The 13,214-nt window shown below is 33.0% G+C and overlaps 1 protein-coding gene across 1 annotated transcript; it reads right to left on the bottom strand.

Moving 5' to 3' along the window:
• Positions 1 to 7,249: 7,249 nt before the first annotated feature.
• Positions 7,250 to 7,864, bottom strand: LOC137838870 (kunitz-type trypsin inhibitor-like 1 protein). Its single transcript, XM_068648083.1, has one exon. It carries the CDS (start codon positions 7,862 to 7,864, stop codon positions 7,250 to 7,252), a length of 615 nt encoding a protein of 204 aa, XP_068504184.1.
• Between the last annotated feature and the right edge of the window lie 5,350 nt (positions 7,865 to 13,214).

A 13,214-nucleotide genomic window follows, 5' to 3' on the forward strand; every position in this document is an offset into this window, starting at 1 on the left:
TTATTAATACGATGAAGCTCTTCGTTTCTCGCATGCGAGGCTGCGAGATCCGCCTTCATGCGTTCTTGTTCCATCCTCGATTCCGCCATCTCATCCTGCAGCCCCCGCATCATTTCCATGACCCGCTGCATGGACATTTCCTCATTCGCAGGGCGTGCGGAACCTCTTCTAGTGCCCCTCATTCTTCACTGTTTCCTTCAAACTTTTGCTGACGTTATGGTAGCTCCGATAGATCCTCTGAACTGTAATGGGGCTGATGTTTTAAATTGGGCCCCACGGTGGGCGCCAAATGTTCCGGCCGGTTGACCTGGGACGTCTTGGTGCGCAACCTTTGCCCGTCAGCTAGGGACACCTTCCCTCTGGCTACCTGTGGATCTACAAAGAAGGACAAAAGGGCGCACTAGCGACCGTTTGCACTCTGACGCTCAAGTCAGCTAGCAAGAAACACCAAAAACTTTGCACCTTCGTATCTGAGCACCGTGAGTGGCACTCTGAAGGTGGTGAACGAAATTGTGTATTGTGTATCTTTTTCTCCTTCTGGCAAACAACCTTTCTCTAGTCCCCTGTCCGTAGTCTCAAGACTTGAGCAAACAACTAGAGTATCCTCTCAGGAAATTCGCCAAAAGTTCCAACCCCGTTTCCAACATCCAAGGTTCTATTTAAACGATTCTAGCATTTAAAGCGTCTTAAAGCGCATTTAAGGTTATGAAACGTTCAGCGCCTTTAAGACATTTAAACCGCTTGGAGCATTTAAAGTACCTTAAACGCTCGAAACAGAAACCTTAACTTCAATAGCTTTAATTACCATGTACCTGACCAATTGATGTTTCTATTCTGACTTGGCTGCTATCACACGTGGAGGGCCTCACAGCACGGCGACCCAACTTAGGGGTATTTTCGTCGCGTGAGTCCTCCTTTCTTGGAGTGCATTAGGTGCAAGGGGTGACCTTTTGGGTGCCAACTCATGCCCCCAAACCTCTAGTCACTCGCTTTGAGAGCGTATTTATCTTCCTCTCGTACCCTGCACCTGGCTACCCCTGGGCATGACCCTTTTCATTAGTCGTAACTATCCCAAGGGATTCTCTGGGGCGACATGGGCACTTCACGAGTCAGATTGCTCTCCGCTAGCGCTATCACTATGGCCTTGAAGCCACCTTTCTCTTCTCTTTATCGCTACCCCGGGTTATCGGGTTTGAGGCCTTCCCATGGCGTCACTCCCTGCATGGTCTTTCCTACCCATGGGTATCGGGGAGCAACACTGTGGTTGTCTTGCTTTTGTGACGTTTGCCTCGGCGACGCCCTACCTTGGCGACGCCCGCTCTAGGCGACGTCTTAACTTGGCGACGCTGCCTCGTGCCGACGCCTTGCCTTGGCGATGCTTGTACTTGGCGTCGCCTCACCTAGGCGACGCCTCATGTTGACTTTGACCTCGACGCTGACTTTGACCTTAACTTCGTCAAGGCCCGGGTACGGGACGGTACATCTGCAAAAAGAATTCTGAAATATCTCAAAGGAACATCTTCTGTAGGACTATGGTATCCTTCTCATTCTCCAATACATTTAATTGGTTATTTAGATTCTGACTTTGCAAGTTGCAAGCTAGATAGAAAGAGCATAAGTGGCACTTGTCACCTTCTTGGCTCAAGCCTAATCTCATGGCATAGCAAGAAGCAAGCATGTGTTGCTCTCTCTACTGCTGAGGCAGAATATATAGCTGCAGGTAGCTGCTGTGCACAGATTCTATGGCTCAAACAACAACTTGCAGATTTTGATTTACAAATCAGCAAAGTTCCTTTGATGTGTGATAACACAAGTGCAATAAATCTTACCAAAAATCAAATCCAGCACTCAAGGACCAAACATATTGAAATAAGACATCATTTCATCATAGATCATGTGCAAAATGGGAACAGTGAAGTGAAGTTTGTGGAGACCAAACTGTAGCTAACTGACATCTTCACAAAGCCCTTGCCAAAAGAAAGGTTTTTCTTCTTGAGAAATGAGTTAGGTATTATTGATCTTAATAATCTTTCTTAAATCTGTCTTTGATACATGTTAAAGTCTATTTGTGAAGACAAATAGGGGGAGAATTATTGGTTCCTGTATATCTATGTCTTATATGCATAAAATGTTTAAATCTCTGAATATAAAATTGCTTTCTGTTGCTGCTGATAGAAACAACCGATTTTTTCGTGTAAACAACCGATTGTTTATTATGCTTAATAAGTTGAAATCTAACTTGCTGCTGTAAGAAGCTTTGGATAGTATGAATGCTTTCTCTGCAGGAACTGCTTCAGATTTAATCAGTACAACACAAGCACCAGGGATTTGTCTTCATCAAATAGGGGGAGATTGTTGAACGAAGTGGTGTTCAATGTTTTTAAGAATCCAAATTCTTTGAAGGATGATGAAGCCTCTGCTTTGCTTGATGCTGCTGTGTTGGTTTAAGCCTTGTTCTGGGGTAGTTTAATGTTGTCATCAACATTTAGATTAAATCTCAAAGCAATTAGCATCTCAATTTTAACAAAGCAAAATGTTTTTTAAACTAAGTTGAAACAACCGATTGTTTTGTCGAAACAACCGATTGTTTACACTTGGGTGTTTTGTGAAAGTTTGAAAACTGTTTTTGAATGGTGAATTTTGTTAAGTAACAAAACAATCGATTGATTCGAGGAAACAATCGATTGTTTGTTTTGAAACCATAACAGAAAAACTGTTTTCTTTGACTGAGCTTTAAATGCTTTAACAGAATACGCTCCAGTCATTAAATGTTTTGACCAATCTATTTTAAATGCAATTAAGAGTTTGTTAAGATTTGATAACAAACTATATTCTTAGATATATTCTGAAAAACTGTTTTTGGAGTTTTAAGTATCTTGAAACAAAGTTTTGATCTAAGAGTTTTTCAAAGAGTTCTAAGATTGCAAAAGAGTTGAGAGATTGATCAAGGTGCTTAATAGGATTCTACTTGTATTGATTTAAGAAATTCATCTGTAACAAGTGTAATCTTTGTAAACTGCTGAACAATTCGTTTGTGTGTGTTGCTGAGATTGGCTGTGTGTTCTTGAGGTGTTCAAGATCAGCAATCTTAGTGTTGGCCAATGAGAGTGTGTTTCTTGAGGTGTTCAAGGTCATTCTCTTGGTTGTAGTGTAAGTGATCAAGTGGTGATTGCTTAGTGGATTTCCTCAGGGTTTCTGAGAAGACTGGATGTAGCTCTGGATTGGAGTGAACCAATATAAACAACTGTGTACAATTTCTCTATCGCTATCTCTTTCATTCAATTTTAATATTTTGGAACTGGTATAAACAACCTATTGTTTCGCTAAAACAACCGATTGTTTTTCCAGCTTTGTGCTTTTGCTATTTGTTTTGGAAAAACTGAATCCTTAATCAAGATTCTATCAAAGAAGTTTCATTCTAAGTTTAAAAGTTTTCAAAAATCCTTCTTAAACAATTCACCCCCCCTCTCGTTTAAGGCCATATATTCTAACAGTAATTACCTATAGATCCAACTACATGTAATTATATATGAATTTATATGTAAGTAATTATATTATCAATTTATCTGTATAAGCAATTATATTTGCAAATAAAATCACATGAACTTACCCATACATTTAGAAATCCTCAAGTATTTTACTTACAAATTCTTTTTCATTGGTAATTCATTACAAGTTTTATCTACAAATTTCTTATATTAACTATGTATTAATTTTTCATTGTTGTGAAACTAATAAGATTAAAACATATGTTTTTCTTATTATCAATGGTATATGAAAACAACTTCTTCTACATGTCAATAAGATGTTAATATATATTGGAACCTAATTGAAATATTCCTTCCAAACTTTTAATACCAAAAAAAATTACATATCCATATAATGGAGATGAAAAAAATTATCTTAACGTAATTATAAAATATTAAGAAACGTAAAGTTCCATAAAAAAATAATTCAAGAATACACAATATCGTATTAAAGTAGTATTTCATCCTTTAATTAACCATTTAATAATTAAGGGATACACAATAATAATAAAAACAATAGAGATATCATCACTTTCGAAAGAAATGAAACAGCATCAAACCCGTGGTTAAATATTTGACATAGCAAACTCAACATCATTTTCAGTACGAATCGTTTTGATATTAGTTTTAAAATGATTTTGAATGAAAATAGTGAAGTTAGTGATGTGCTAGACGCACTTCAGATTTGTTATGCAACATAATGCTCCAAGTATAACATGAGTAATCATCAACAATAGTCAAGAAATAATGAAAACCTTGCATAGAAATTATGGAACATGGTCCCCAAATATCAAAGTGTACAAGATCAAAAATGGAAGAAGTAACAGTATTGCTTAAAGTGAAAGGAAGTTTTCTCTGTTTTGCACGACTACGAGTGTCACATACATGATGAGTATCAACCGTAATAAAATAGTATTGTTTCCTTAAGACATGTAATATTTCAAGTGAAGGGTGTTCTAGTCTATAATGCCACAATGTTTTGTCCGTGATATTACAATTAATAAAAGGAGCAAAATAATGCGGTTTAGAACAGCTAGAAGTAGGCAAGGTACTGACAAGGTACAAGTCAGCAGTGGTTTTAACCGTACCAATCCTCTCTTGGGTGAGATTGTCATGTATAATGCAGTGGGTTGAAGTGAAAGTTAATGTTAAAGTGAATTTAAGTTGGTGTGTGAGTTTAGAAACAAATATTAACTTTAATTGAAAATGAGGCAAATATAACACATCAGACAAATAAAACTTATCAGAAAAACGTATTAAACTAGAATATGTGGCATAAATAGTTTGACTATTTGGAAGACTAATTAAAACATGTTTAATTTTTGTATAAGTAGTAAAAACGTTCAAATTGTTGCAAACATGATCTGTGGCACCAGAATCAATAATCCAAGATTCTTTTATAGCAGATAGTGAAGAGAGAAACTTACCTATTGAAGATTGCTCAGTATTGGGGATTTCATCCGCAGAGAAGGTGCCGGCTTGATTAATTTGAGTGTGAGGGGAAGGATTCTCAAGGTTTTGTTGACGCAAAATGTTGGTCAGGAATTGACACTGATGTGATCTAAGTTGAATTCCCTTTACATTCTGTTCTCTAGGAAAAAGCTCAGAAAAAGTGTCAGTAGTAATCATATTATTGGCTTGGGATCTCCAATTGGTGAATTTGTAGCCAGGAGGGAACCCATGCTTTTTATAACAGGTGTCGACGGTGTGGCCAAGACTATTACAAAAAGTGCAGACTTTTCTAGTAGAAGAAAACTTTGAGGTTTTAACATTACCAAAAGCAAAACCCACTTTGCGAAAACAAATAGCCTCAATATGACCGTATTTACCATAAAAATTGCATGTAATAGTGTGACTACTATTAAAACTACAAAGACTAGGGTTTTCATTAGACATTTTCTAAGAGATTTTGAATCACAATCAAGATTTTGAAAGAGAATAGAAAAGATACCTAAGAACAACAAATGAGGAAATAAAGATAAGAGAAAAGCGCAACAGAACTCTTCATTCGAAGAGCTCTGATACCATATTACAGTCAATGAAGATGAATATTCCTTATCTGATGTGGTGCATCAAATGGAGCACACGTAATCGCACGTAACCGCAATGAAGAAAGGTAGGTTCTCATGAACCCTAATTGCAAATGAAAAAGAGACAATGACTTAAGCATAAAAGAGAAAAAATAGAGAAAAGAAAATACAAAAGAAATTCTTATTTACTTGTGCATATGAGAATAAAATACATGGTGTATATATAAGAAAAAGACTAAGACTTAGCTGAAACAGAGAAGGAAAGTTAGGTCAAACAAACAAAGCCCAAACAAAGCCCAATAACATAAAACAGAAAAACTAAATATGTTAACATCCGAGAGGTATTACTGTAGACTTAGGTGGAGTTATTTTTCTTTTGTTTTCATTAGCGTTTTAGTATTCGTGGCAAACTAGACTTCATCTCTCAAAATATTTAGTGAATTTCCTTTAGTCTTTAGAAACACATTTAAATTTTTTAATTGGAAAATGCTTCCATGAACCACAGTCTTCCTTCAAAGAGTATTAGACCCACATAGGACCACTTTAGGATATTCTATACAACTTCAATGAAACTATTAAGAAATACACTTTATGTCTAACTCAACCTTATATAATCGGTTTATAAAGTGAAGTTTGCACTCACTTACATACTATAAAATGTTATTATCTGTAGTTGATTTGTAATTTTCAAACAAAACCTATGCAACGTCCCTTTTATTATAAGATCCTTATATGTAATTACCTGTATAGATCCATCCACATCTAATAATATATAAATTTAAATGTAGATAATTATATTATGAATTTATATGTAACCAATTATATATGCGAATAAAATCACATGTAGTTACCTACACATTAGAAATCCTCAAGTATTTTACTTACAAATTCTTTTTCATTGGTATATCAGAGATTATTAAGTTTTATCTACAAATTTCTTAAATTAACTATGTATTAATTTTTCATTGTAGTGAAAATAATTAGATTAGCGCGCACATATATATATATATATTAATTTTTTATTATATTTTCAATGGTATATGAAAAGAACATCTTCTACATGTCAATAACTTGAACTTAATTGAAATATTCCTTCAAAACTTTTAATACCTAAAAAATACGCATCCATATATGAAAAAGTTATCTAAATAATAAGAAACATATTCCATAAAAAAATAATTAAAGAATACACAATATCATACCAAAGTAGTATTTCATCATTTAATTAACTATTTAATAATTAAAGGATACTCATAAATAATAAAAACAATAGAGATATCATAACTTTCGAAAGAAATAAAACAGCACAAACCCATGGTTAAAATTTTCTTTATTTTTTATGATGAATTTTTAAAATTAAGAGAGATTTTTATACATCCAAAATTTCTTTAGTGGTAAGAAGCTTGAGTTTACCTAATCAATATACTATTAGAAAATAATTTTTTAATTTTAAAGAATCCACTAGTGGTTTGTATAAAATTGAGTTAAACTTAAAATATACTTCATAATATATCAGAGTCCTTCAAAGTTTATCGTAATGAAACAGACTTTAGAAAATTGAATCAAACTTCAAATACACTTCTTAATAAACGAATTTATATATATAAAAAAATAACTTCGAAATAGTTCTACCACAACACTCATATATCTAATATTTAATAGGAACATTTTATTAAACCTTGTGAAGGTTCTTCAACCAATATTAATAAGTTGAAAATTAAAGGGAACGTTAGTGTGAGAATCATCCATCAAAACAAGATGCCTTCCTTCATGATCATTAGTTCTCCCAATACTAAAACAAGTGTTGTGGTTAGTGTTGTTGCTGCAGAATGCAAAGTTATATCCCTCACCATATTTTTTAAACATAAACGTTCCACTTAAGATCTGCTTCCCTAGATGGTCTCCATTCTTACCTATAGCAATCCATTTTTTAGGAAAATCATCAACTACCACCCACTCTGAGGATTCAGCACAATAAGGAATAAAACCAAATCTAATCTCTAATGGTGTCTCTGTCAGTATGACACCTGAGCTTCTTCCTTCTATGTTGAATCTCAGATTGACCCCAAGATCAAATTCACTTGTAACAGCAACGTTGCATACTGAGTTCCGACCAAAATCTGACGTTACTCCACCACCTTGTGGACCATGACGATTAAGATCTGAAAGACGGTATTGAACAGAAGGAGAAATGGGTAAACCATTTGAGTCACGGACTTGTTCAGAAACCCTAGAGAATGCTAATGGAAGAAAGTTGGAAGTGAAAAGAAGGAAGAAAGAGGGAGTGAGGGATATTGTAGACTTCATGGTTTATGATAATGTGTTTAGTTTTGGTTCAATCTCCTTTTATAAAAAAATTTCTAAGTTTACTCATTAATGTTTTTTATGAAACTATCACCACATTTATTATTTATTCATGCATTTTATTTATTTATTTTTACGCGTTTTTATGTGTGTGTTTGTGTGATGAATGCATTTATTATATATTTTTATTGAATTCAAAATTGTTGTGTTTTTATTGATGAGTTCATTAATTAATAGATATGTTTCCTAGAATCCAATTTTGAAGTTATAAATGTTGGGTCAAATTGCGGTTTTTTTCCTTAATAGCGAGATTTTTTGTAATTATTTTTTAAATAAAAGATGACTTGAAAAAGTAAGATATAAAGATTTGTATTGAGTATTTCATTAGGATAAGAAAACTATTCGTAAGGTAATGAATGAGAGAAACGATACTATTCCTATATTAGCACTACTTTCATTTAATAATTATTTTAATATTTTGTAGATAAATTAAAAATAGCAATTAATGTGTTACTTGTTAATATATCTTTCCTGTCTAAATAAACCCATTACTTTTATTTATTTGTAAGTTAGAATAAAATTAATTAAGATTCATCGATAATTTTGAATATTATTTCATTTAAAATTTAAATTTAAAGAGAATAATTTGGTTAAGAATTTATGATTTAAAATTTAAATAAAATTATATATATATACACACCAATGATTCACTTATTATTCTATCTAATACATATCACACATTAATTAAATATATCAATTTATTCAATAATAACATATTACGTTGTTGTTATATAACTATATGTCACTTGAACTAGCTTCTTTTAGTTAAGCAATCTTGATTCTTACAATTGAAGAAAACTTTATTGCTTGAGTAGTCTCATATTGTTTGACGAGACAACTCCAAAATAGTAGAATTAATTATGTGTCTTCTTTGCTCAAATACCCACTTAATGCTTGAATGATCTCACAATGTTTAAGGGTTCTCACAACGCTTGAGTGGTGTAATTGTTATGTCTCTTCCAAAAAGTTCCAACAACACAACATCTTATTTCACTAGTGTTTGAAGCATCATGTCATCACTTGATTGTTAGAGCATAGTTGTATGGTCTCATATGTTCTAGAGTGCATGTACCATTGCCATGATCCTCGCTTGAGCAATCAAACTATTGCTTAAGTGTCATCCCTCCTAAAGGAGAAAAAGTTTCCTCGATCTCTCTCTCACTTGAGTTGTACACCTTATTGTCATGTTGTCGTTCGAGTGACAATGAGCAGTGCAAGTAATCACTACATATTGCTTTAGCGGTGAACCATCTCTTGAATGATATCAAAATCTGAGAGCTCCATTTCTCAAACAACAATTAATACAAACTACGAATTTAACATCCAAATCACACTTAAATTCATCTAAAACATCAAGTATATTGATATTCATTTGCGAATGAATTAATAATATCATAACTTCACATTACTTAAAAATCATAAGCAAAGGAACATATATAAACTTCCATATACATAATAATTCAACTACCACATTCTTCACAATCTAAACAAGCATTACATTGATGTAATGCTTATATTAACTTCCCTTACGTGGAGGTAGTTTGTCTATAACTAAAAAAACATTTCTTTGACACTTTTAGAAATCCTCTCTTCCTTAACACTTAGCTGCACAACGTCCGAATCGAAATGAGACTTGCCCGATTTTTCTCCCGTTACCAACTGTGCATAAGGTTGATGATCTCCAAGTATTTCGAGGTTGAACAGGTCCCTTCTTTGTTAACCACTCTTTCTTAAACACCTCACTCCTTCGAAACCTTGATAAATTCACTTGCAACTTCCACGTACCGATCCAGATCGGGTCCAACTTCCTTTCCAATGCAACTTCATCCACCACTCCTTTAAACCTAACGAACCCAAAACGACGATTTCTTTTATTGAGCTTTCTTGAAATGAAAATGTCCAAAATTCTACCCCACCTCTGAAAAACTTTCCAGACTTCACTCTCAAGGAAGTCGTTTGGAAAATTTGTGAAGAAATACGATGTATCAGCCATGGAACCCACACTCTCTCTATAAATAAGATTCGTGGTCATAGTAAGAATAAAAAAAACAATTTGTTATATTTATCTTTGGTAAATAGACTTTCTCATATGTAAATAGAGTTCGCAATCAATTTTGTTGTTTTTTTCTTTAATAAATTGATTTTGTCATATATAAATAAAATTCACAATTAATTTTGTATTTTTTAAATCGATTTTTTTGGTTTTTAGTTTATTATAATATGTTATAAATTACTTTTTCTTATATAATTTAGTTTATTACAAATTTATTATACTGGAATTTTAATTACTGCAAAGAATTATAATCTGTAATTATAATTTCTTTTAACATCAATTTTTTTTTCCACTGCAAGGAATTATAACAAACAAAAATATTATGTTATCAATATTGATTTTTTTTTATAATTTTCTGGTATATTTTTAATATTTATAAAATTTTCTGTTGTTTTATTTATATTTATGTAGGCTTTTATGTTTATATAAATATTTTTTTATAATTATTATAATCTGTTATAGATTTATTTTTTAATTTTAATTAGTTATGATGGTTCAATATTTAGAGTAGATTTTTAAACGTGAATTACTTACTGGATTGTTTTTCAATTTTTAAATATTTTGTGTTAATTGAATATTCAATTTTAAATTTCACAATTTAATGCAAACACAATAATTTAAAAAATTTAATCAACAATTATTTATACACATAAATCACTCATATTTTATTATTTATAATTTTTTTATTACAAAGGTAAAATTGTAAATTTATATTTTATATCTTTAAAAAAATTATAAATATTCTATCAACCATTACACTACTCACAAATTTTAATCAATTCTTCACATCAATCCAAACACAATAACTTCTTTCACACTTTTCTCTTAAATCTCACACGTTCATTCCCTCAAATATTCATACTTTGACTGCTCAATTCAAACGCAACCTTAAAAATAATTTAAAGTAAAACTAGAAAAATTATGAGCTTAAACTGATGAGAATGAAATAAAGGAGGCTTTTATTATTGAAGGAAGAGGTCATTCACCTACACATTTGAAGTTCTTCCTTCTAGTCTTCTCAAAATTAAAAGAAGACATAAAATAAAGAGAGGATCAAGCCTAAAGCCAAAAAGTCTACAAGCTTTCAAGAATAGGCTTCATTTAAATATCTCTCTTTATAGTTTCTTTTGTATAAAATTGTAAATAATATAGAATAGTGTTTAGGAAGGTGCTTAGAGGAAAACCATAGATACCTCTTTTGTAAAGCATCTTTAGGCTTTAGTTTAGAATTTTCTAGAAGGTGACTCTTCATAAGTCACTATAGGCGTTAGCTTAGGAGACTTTTGGGTAGCTTGTGGTACAAGCTTTGTAAGCTTCATGACCAGCCCTTGCTCCTATAAAAGGAGGGCTTAGGTCCTTCATAATGCAGATTTGGAATTTGTAGTATCAAAACTCTCCCAAATTGGTGTTTGAGTGTAGTGAGAACTTGTCTTCTCATCTTCCTAGTCTCATCTTGAGTGCCTTGGTTCTCTCAAGTGGCGGCATTGCACACTTATCTTGGAGCATTCACACTTCAAGTGGCGTGTTCATCAACCAAGAACTACAACCACATAAGTCCTCTTTCTTCTCCATCTTCTCATTCTATTTCCGTGCCTATTTGAATTCCTAAACATGTCTTAGGTTCCTTTCTTGCTTTCTATTCGGTGTTCTTGCTTATTTTCATGTTTCAATCGGTTCATCTTCTTTCTCCTTGGATTTGTTCGGTGCATTTCAGTTTTGAAGCATTTTAATCGGTTCATTTCATTTGTTATGCAATTTAATCGGTTCATTTGCATTTTTACTTCTTTTAATCGGTTCAATTGGCAAGAAATGGGTCTTCCATGTGAGTTTGGTGTTTGGTGCAAGTTTTGGTGAGTTCTTGAAACATAGAACATTGGTCCAATTCTATTAAAAGTGCCTAAGCTATCTCCAACTCAAGTTAATTTCATAGAATGTCAAAGAATCATCTCTATTTGGCTATTGATTTCACATCACGTGGTATTTAGAGTTTAGGTGTGTTCTTGTTTAATTTTGAGTTGTGTTGCACTTTAATTCAAGAGCTCTATATTGTTGTGTTTATCTTTTTGTTTTTTAGGCTTATTTTGAGTTTTATTGCTGTTTTCTTAATTGTGCCTATCAAGTGTTTGTGTTTTTTTCCTTTTTGAATCTATACAAGTTTTGTCATAGTCATGTTTTTCCAAGAATGTCATCACTTCTTGTAGTACTTTTATTGCATTTTTTGTTTCTTGCTTTGGTGTAATACAGTTTTCTGCATTTGTATCTTGATCCTTTGTGCATTTTCTGTTTTAGAATTGAGTTCATACTTGTATTTTAGACCTATACAAGTTCCTATACATCATTTTCCATTATGTTAATTGGCTTACTGTTTTTAAGTAATTCCAGTGCCATTGTTGAGCTAAGATCTTGAAGTTTCTGTGGTTAAAATTTCATAATCCAGTTCGCTCTATATCATTCCAGTTAAATCAGTGAAAATCAAGCACAGTTTGCATAAAAAAAATAATAAAAATGTCAGTAGCTTGTTTTTGTTTTCTTCATCTACTCTAGTGCTTTTCTTTAAGTATTCTTTTGTGTGCCTACTTTCTCATTGAGTTCCTTATTTTCTTGCTTGTCTTTTGTTCATTAATCTTTGAGTTTGTCATACATCAAGTATTCCTTTTGTTCTAGCCTTTCTTTGCTTATACCTTTTCTTGTTTGTCTTTATTGCTTCATTGGTTTTGTGGTGGTTGGCTTTGAGATTGGTGTGCCTTGCTTTGACATCTTTCATTTGAGGATTCCTAGACCTCAAGATCAGCTTGGTGCAGGGACATTATTTCTTTGAGAGTGACTTCTTTTTCAGGCCAATTTCACTTCGGCAATTTTGGGTGTCAAATTCTTTTTTTTTTGCTAACTTTGTTTCTTGACTTGTTTGTTGTTTTTGTGTGTTTGCTGTTTTCATTTGCAAATGGCTGGCTATTCAAGTGGTGCATCTTACAAGCAGCCCTCTCCTTCCAAAGTTTCGGTCCTTGGTGAATTGCATGAAGCCCAACGCACCATTAGGCGTTTGGAAGAGAAATTGCAAAAGATGGAGGTGCAACAAGCTAGGCCATCTCACTCTATCCATGATGGGCATCATTCACATAGACCTTTATCAAGAGGTTCTTCCAATGCCTTAGGCCGTGAAGAGGACCATAGAAGTAGGAGGCATCACCATCATTCTCATGAAGAGAGCTATAACCGTGACCAAAGATATCACCAAGTGTT

The sequence above is a fragment of the Phaseolus vulgaris genome, chromosome 4 (assembly GCF_000499845.2).
Source record: "Phaseolus vulgaris cultivar G19833 chromosome 4, P. vulgaris v2.0, whole genome shotgun sequence".
In the NCBI taxonomy this organism is placed as follows: Eukaryota; Viridiplantae; Streptophyta; class Magnoliopsida; order Fabales; family Fabaceae; genus Phaseolus; species Phaseolus vulgaris.

Excerpts from the sequence above, each read along its gene's own strand:
- LOC137838870 (XM_068648083.1), bottom strand. The coding sequence starts at position 7,864 with ATGAAGTCTACAATATCCCTCACTCCCTCTTTCTTCCTTCTTTTCACT.